The 7,660-nt window shown below is 43.1% G+C and overlaps 1 protein-coding gene across 2 annotated transcripts in view; it reads left to right on the top strand.

Moving 5' to 3' along the window:
• Positions 1 to 7,660, top strand: part of LOC111973437 (nuclear receptor-binding protein 2-like) — a 79,524-nt gene extending 71,864 nt beyond the window's left edge. For both annotated transcript variants that reach the window (XM_024000802.3, XM_024000803.3), the window contains exons 12-17: positions 4,171 to 4,324; positions 4,500 to 4,635; positions 4,761 to 4,814; positions 5,003 to 5,066; positions 5,926 to 5,981; positions 6,075 to 7,660. In XM_024000802.3, the coding sequence (XP_023856570.1) occupies positions 4,171 to 4,324; positions 4,500 to 4,635; positions 4,761 to 4,814; positions 5,003 to 5,066; positions 5,926 to 5,981; positions 6,075 to 6,155 (545 nt within the window). In that variant the 3' untranslated portion in view covers positions 6,156 to 7,660. The remainder of the gene's footprint in view (positions 1 to 4,170; positions 4,325 to 4,499; positions 4,636 to 4,760; positions 4,815 to 5,002; positions 5,067 to 5,925; positions 5,982 to 6,074) is intronic.

Here is a 7,660-nt window from a genome sequence, read left to right on the forward strand (position 1 = left end):
TTTGGGGGTGACCAGCGTGATATAACTGCTGGAGCGCATGCTACGGGTGGGTGCTGCTATGGTGACCAGTAAGCTGAGATAAGGCGGGGCTTTACCTAGCAGAGACTTGTAGATGACCTGTAGCCAGTGGGTTTGGCGACGAGTATGAAGCGAGGGCCAGCCAACGAGAGCATACAGGTCGCAGTGGTGCGTAGTATATGGGGCTTTGGTGACAAAACGGATGGCACTGTGATAGACTGCATCCAATTTGTTGAGAAGAGTGTTGGAGGCTATTTTGTAAATGACATCGCCGAGGTCGAGGATCGGTAGGATGGTCAGTTTTACAAGGGTATGTTTGGCAGCATGAGTGAAGGATGCTTTGTTGTAAAATAGGAAGCCGATTCTAGATTTAATTTTGGATTGGAGATGTTTAATGTGAGTCTGGAAGGAAAGTTTACAGTCTAACCTAGGTTTTTGTAGTTGTCCACATATTCTAAGTCAGAACCGTCCAGAGTAGTGATGCTGGACGGGTGGGCAGGTGCGGACAGCGATTGGTTGAAGAGCATGCATTTAGTTTTACTTGCATTTAAGAGCAGTTGGAGGCCACGAAGGAGAGTTGTATGGCATTGAAGCTCATTTGGAGGTTTGTTAGCACAGTGTCCAAAGAAGGGCCAGATGTATACAGAATGGTATCGTCTGCGTAGAGGTGGATCAGAGAATCACCAGCAGCGAGAGCGTCATCATTGATGTATACAGAGAAGAGAGTCGGCCCGAGAATTGAACTCTGTGGCACCCCCATAGAGACTGCCAGAGGTCCTGACAACAGGCCCTCCGATCTGACATACTGAACTCTATCAGAAAAGTAGTTGGTGATCCAGGCGAGGCAATCATTTGAGAAACCAAGCCTATCAAGTCTGCCGATGAGGATGTGGTGATTGACAGAATCGAAAGCCTTGGCCAGGTCGATGAATACGGCTGCACAGTAATGTCTCTTATCGATGGCGGTTATGATATCGTTTAGGACCTTGAGCGTGGCTGAGGTGCACCCATGACCAGCTCTGAAACCAGATTGCATAGCGGAGAAGGCACGGTGAGATTCGAAATGGTCGGTAATCTGATTGTTAACTTGGCTTTCAAAGACCTTAGAAATGCAGGGTAGAATAGATATAGGTCTGTAGCAGTTTGGTTCTAGAGTGTCTCCCCCTTTGAAGAGGGGGATGACCGCGGCAGCTTTCCAATCTATGGGAATCTCAGACGATACGAAAGAGAGGTTGAACAGGCTAGTAATAGGGGTTGCAACAATTTCGGCAGATCATTTTAGAAAGAGAGGGTCCAGATTGTCTAGCCCGGCTGATTTGTATTGGTCCAGATTTTGCAGCTCTTTCAGAACATCAGCTATCTGGATTTGGGTGAAGGAGAAGTGGGGGAGGTTTGGGCGAGTTGCTGTGGGGAGCATAGGGCTGTTGACCAGGGTAGGGCTAGTCAGGTGGAAAGCATGGCCAGCCGTACAAAAATGCTTGTTGAAATTCTCAATTATTGTGGATTTATCGGTAGTGACAGTGTTTCCTAGCCTCAGTGCAGTGGGCAGCTGGGAGGAGGTGCTCTTATTCTCCATGGACTTTAAAGTGTCCCAGAACTTTTTTGAGTTTGTGCTACAGGATGCAAATTTCTGCTTGAAAAAGCTAGCCTTAGCTTTCCTAACTGCCTGTGTATATTGGTTCCTAACTTCCCTGAAAAGTTGCATATCACGGGGGCTATTCGATGCTAATGCAGAACGCCACAGGATGTTTTTGTGCTGGTCAAGGACAGACAGGTCTGGAGTGAACCAAGGGCTATATCTACTCCTGGTTCTAAATTTTTTGAATGGGGCATGCTTATTTAAGATGGTGAGGAAGGCACTTTTAAAGAATAACCAGGCATCCTCTACTGACGGGATGAGGTCAATGGCATTCCAGGATACCCCGGCCAGGTCGATTAGAAAGGCCTGTTCGCTGAAGTGTTTTAGGGAGTGTTTGACAGTGATGAGGGGTGGTCGTTTGAACGCAGACCCATTACGGATGCAGGCAATGATCGCTGACATCTTGGTTGAAAACAGCAGAGGTATATTTGGAGGGCGAGTTAGTTAAGATGATATCTATGAGGGTGCCCATGTTTACGGATCTGGGGTTGTACCTGGTAGGTTCATTGATAATTTGTGTGAGATTGAGGGCATCAAGCTTAGATTGTAGAATGGCCGGGGTGTTAAGCATGTCCCAGTTTAGGTCACCTAGCAGCACGAGCTCAGAAGATAGATGGGGGGCAATCAATTCCCATATGGTGTCCAGGGCACAGCTGGGGGCAGAGGGTGGTCTATAGCAAGTGGCAACGGTGAGAGACTTATTTCTGGAAAGATGACATTTTAGAAGTAGAAGCTCAAATTGTTTTGGTACAGACCTGGATAGTAAGACAGAACTCTGCAGGCTATCTCTGCAGTAGATTGCAACACCGCCCCCTTTGGCAGTTCTATCTTGGCGGAAAATGTTATAGTTAGGGATGGAAATTTCAGGGTTTTTGGTTGTTTTCCTAAGCCAGGAGTCAGACACGGCTAAGACATCTGGGTTGGCAGAATGTGCTAAAGCAGTGAATAAAGCAAACATAGGGAGTAGGCTTCTAATGTTAACATGCATGAAACCAAGGCTTTTACGGCACTGTCAAATTTGGCATATTTATTACATTTTGGCCTTACACAGGCCTCCTTTTAGACTGCGTAATGTTTAATTTGTAAGTGCTACAAACCAAAATTGGTGTCAGATGAAGCTTTACTGCTTGTTCGATAATATGAGTAGTATTTTGATTTCAATAACTTTCATACATTAATTTATGAATATTGAAAAATATGAATATTGAAAAAACTATTTTTTTTATTTAATAATTGTTAAATATATTGTTGAACATAATATGCTCTACGGGCATATCAAAGTTCCAGAGTGGAACCTCTGCTAGTTTTAAAGTTATGACCCATTTTATACAGAGAAATTGGTATAGGTAATGTAACCAATCACAACCCTCCTTTTACTTGTATCATTGCACATCCTGCAAATCGCCAGTAGGGGGGGACCATTTTGAATCCATTTTCACATTCACTCTGTTGGTAATGCTTACAGGTTGGATCATAACAGTAAAAGTAGCAGAGATTCCACTCTGGAACATTATTATCTATGCATAATCACTTTACCTCAACCTACATGTACACATTACCTCAATTACCTCGACTAACCGGTGCCCCCGCATATTGACTCTGTACCGGTACACCCTGTATATAGCCTCGCTACTGTTATTTTATTGTTGCTCCTTAATTATTTGTATATTTTTTATTTTATAAATGTTTTACTTAAGTTTATTTTAGTAAATACTTTAACACTTTTTCTTAAAACGACATTGTTGGTTAAGGGCTTTGAGCAAGCATTTCACTGTAATACCTGTTGTATTCGGCGCATGTGACAAATAAAATTATATTTGATATGCCCATAGAGTATATTATGTTCAACAATATAGTGAAAAATTTGGATCAAAAAAGTTTTTTTCAATATATTCATGTTTATTTTTCAATATTTATAAATTAATGAAAGAAAACACATTACAGCGAAAGTGGTAAAGCTTCATATGACACCAAATTTTGCTTTGTAGCACTTACAAATTAAACATTATGGAATCTTAAAGAAGGCCTGGGTAAGGCCAAAATGTCAGAAATATGCCAATTTTGATTAATTATTTCTCAATTATGCTTTTAGAGACAATTGTCAAATATATGCCAACATTCCTTCAACCACAAGACCGCTCTTTGGATTAAATGTTGTGAAAATCCCCCAAATCATGGTATGTTTTTGGTCTGGGTTTCATGAGGAATCACTTTTATTTTGCCGGGGGAACCAGTCTGTTTGGCTAGCCTGGGTACCAGTCTGTTTGGTATGACAAGGAGTGGCATGATGACACGAACAGAGTGGTATCCAGGCTAGCCATTTCTATGGGAGAGAGAAAATGTTTCCACATTAATTTCCTTTTTGTCATGTGACAGCTGAAAAATAGTCTTATGTAGATTTTGTGGGATGTATCTTTCGTTACAATGGAAGTGGAAACATTTTTCTATTTAATTTGCTAATAGACAACCTGGTGTGGAATCCATGTAAAGCTCCCTTTCCCCTCTCTATCCAGACCTGCTCCCAGAGAACTGTGTGGAGGAGAAGACCAAGTCCTTTGATCCCAACGGTCTCATGGCGGAGATCAAACATGGCGACCGGCCTGGCGTGCAGCTCAAGTACTCCCATGTGTCCCCTTTGGAGCTGGACAAGTTCCTGGAGGATGTCAAGTAAGGGCTAACTCCACTCACCCATTGGGCTCAGGTCAAAAGTAGAGCACTATATAGAGAATAAGATGCAATTTAGGACGCAACCTGAGAGGACTGCCTTGTTCATTATTATATACGCACCTGTATTATATACGCACCTGTGGCTCCTGACTTCATTTTGAATCCCCCTCCTCAGGAATGGGATATACCCCCTCATGAACTTTGCGTTATCGCGGCCCCACCCCGTTCCCCGTGCCCTCTCCCTGTCCCATGAACAGGTGGAGTCGGTAAAGACCCCCACCCCTGAGCCCCAAGAGACAGAGAGCAGAAAGGTGAGGTCTGTGTGTGTGTGTCCGCATCTCATTCTATTTGTTTATGTCTGTGTGAGAGAGACAGTGTTGCAAGTTAAAGTACGCTTATCACTCTAATGCAATGTTGGTCTGATGGTGTGTTGCAGGTAATTCAGATGCACTGTAACTTGGAGTCAAATGAAGAAGGGACCAAAACTCATGTGAGTTTGATTATAATCTTTTAAGTAATGGCGTCCATCTCACGGCAGCCTTTTGCAGTTACCATAACTGACATGACAAAACATCCCCTCTACTTATTTTTTTTATCCTTGGATCCCCACAACTAATTGCATTTGGGGGATAAGCATATTCTGGGTTAATGAAATGTATTCCTCTCTCCTCTCCTTAGCTCTCTCTGTTTCTTAAGATGGATGACAAGCTCCATCGACAACTCAGCTGTGACATCCTTCCAAGTGAGTTCTAATGGACACTTTCATATCTGTTAATACAGTTAATTTATTGCCACCCTTGATAAAGATGAGCAAAAAATAAATAAATACAAATACTGAGCTCTATTGTATGCAACAACAAAAAAGTCACAATTATAATACACAATTGCTCAGATAGAGATTTTTTTTACACCCCTTTTTTCAATACCTCACCTTGCGAGGATAATGGCACTGAGACTTTTCCTCAAATGTTTTATGAGATTGGAGAACACATTGGGAGGGATCTTAGACCAATCCTCCATGCAGAATCTTTGCAGACCCTTGATATAATTAATATGCGCTTATGGACTGCCCTTTTCAAGTCAAACCACATGTTTTCAATGGGGTTCCAGTCTGGAGACTGAGATGGCCATTGCAAAATGTTGATTGTGTGGTCAATTAACCACCTCTTTGTGGATTTTGATGTGTGCTTGGGGTTATTGTCTTGCTGGGAGATCCATTTGAGGCAACCAGGTTTTGGGCTACATTGTCCTGGTACTGGGTAAACTTCATAATCCCGTTGACCTTAACAAGGGCCCCAGGACCAGTGGAGGCAAAATAGCCCCATAACATCAAATATCTACCACATTTTAACAGTAGGTATGGGGTTATTTTCTGCTTATGCATCCTTATTTCGGACGCCAAACCCACCACTGGTGTGCTTGGCCAAATAGCTCAATTTCCATGTCATCTGACCATAGCACCGTTGCCAATACCATTTAGTATACTCCAGGGGTTTACATTTGTTGGATGACATGAAAATAGAGCTCTTTGGCCATGCACACCAATAGTGTTTATTGCATACTGTTGTATGAGGCTCAACTATTTTGAATGAATCTTTCAGATGACAGCTCCAAAGACCTTGCCAATGAACTTGTTCACTACGCTTTCATAAGTGAGGTAGGTATTATTTTTGCGTAATGTTATTGCAAATGGCCTTAATCATTATAATCGATATCCTGTAATGATCTAACCCTGTGTAACCCCATGCAGGAGGACTGTGAGAAGCTGGCAGGGTTCCTTGAGGATGCGCTCACCAGACACAAGGGCAAAGCCTCTGGAACCACACAGTGAGAAGGGTCCGTTATCAAAACTGGCTCACAGAGAGGGGCCTCATGCATTGACCAGTCGAACAGAAAGAGAAAGGAGCCAGAAGGCAGGATCCCTCAGCCAGGATCAGAGGGGTCGTGTCCAGTGATGGTTTGAGGGATTGGGCCTGGTGATTGGGACTGGGGCTGATGATTGGTGGATCATCCCATACAGGGCTAGGATAGGCCAGGATTGAGAGGGACAGGAAGCATCTCTGGTTGGAGGACCCATAGACATCATGGCTACAGTGCATTCGGAATGTATACATTTGTTTACGTTACAGCCGTATTCTAAAATGGATTATAAAAAACATTTCCTCATCAACCTACACACAATACCCCATAATGACAACGTGAAAACAGGTTTAAAGAAATATTTGCATTAAAAATATTTAATTGTATTAATAATAAAAAACAGATACCTTATTTCAGTATTCAGACCCTTTGCTATGAGACTCGAAATTGAGCTCAGGTGCTTCCTGTTCCCATTGATCATCCTTGAGATGTTTCTACATCTTGATCAGAGTCCACCTGTGGTAAATTCAATTGATTGGACATGATTTGGAAAGGCACACACCTGTTTATATAAGATCCCACAGTTGACAGTGCATGTCAGAGCAAAAACCAAGCCATGAGGTCAAAGGAATTGTCCGTAGAGCTTCGAGACAGGATTGTGTCGATGTACAGATCTGGGGAAGGATACCAAAATAATTTCTGCAGCATTGAAGGTCCCGCAGGAACACAGTGGCATCCATCATTCTTAAATGGAAGAAGTTTGGTACCACCAAGAGTCTTCATAAAGCTGGCTACCCGGCCCAACTGTTCAATCGGGGGAGAAGGGCCTTGGTCAGGGAGGTGACCAAGAACCCGATGGTCACTTTGACAGAGCTCCAGAGTTCCTCTGTGGAGATGGGAGAACCTTCAGGATCGAGGTAAAGATGAACGGAGCAAAGTACACAGAGATCCTTGATGAAAACCTGCTCCAGAGCGCTCAGGACCTCAGACTGGGGATAAGGTTCACCTTCCAACAGGACAACGACCCTAAGCACATAGCCAAGACAACGCAGGAGTGGCTTCTGGTAAGTCTCTGAATGTCCTTGACTGGTCCAGTCAGAGCCCGGACTTGAACATCTCTGGAGATACCTGAAAATAGCTGTGCAGTGACTCGCCATCCAACCTGACAGAGCTTGAGAGAATCTGCAGGGAAGAATGGGAGAAACTCCCCAAATACAGGTGTGCCAAGTTTGTAGCGTCATACCCAAGAAGACTCGAGGCTGTAATCGCTGCCAAAGGTGCTTCAGCAAAGTACTGAGGAAAGGGTCTGAATACTTATGTAAATGTTATTTCAGTTTTTTATTTTTCATACATTTGCAAAAGATTCTAAAAACCTATTTTTACTTTGTCATTATGGGGTATTGTGTGTAGATTGAGTGGAAAAAATATATAATACATTTTAGAATAAGGCTGTAACGTAACCAAATGTGGGGGGGG

This window comes from Salvelinus sp. IW2-2015, linkage group LG14 (genome assembly GCF_002910315.2).
Source record: "Salvelinus sp. IW2-2015 linkage group LG14, ASM291031v2, whole genome shotgun sequence".
NCBI classification, from domain to species: domain Eukaryota; kingdom Metazoa; phylum Chordata; class Actinopteri; order Salmoniformes; family Salmonidae; genus Salvelinus; species Salvelinus sp. IW2-2015.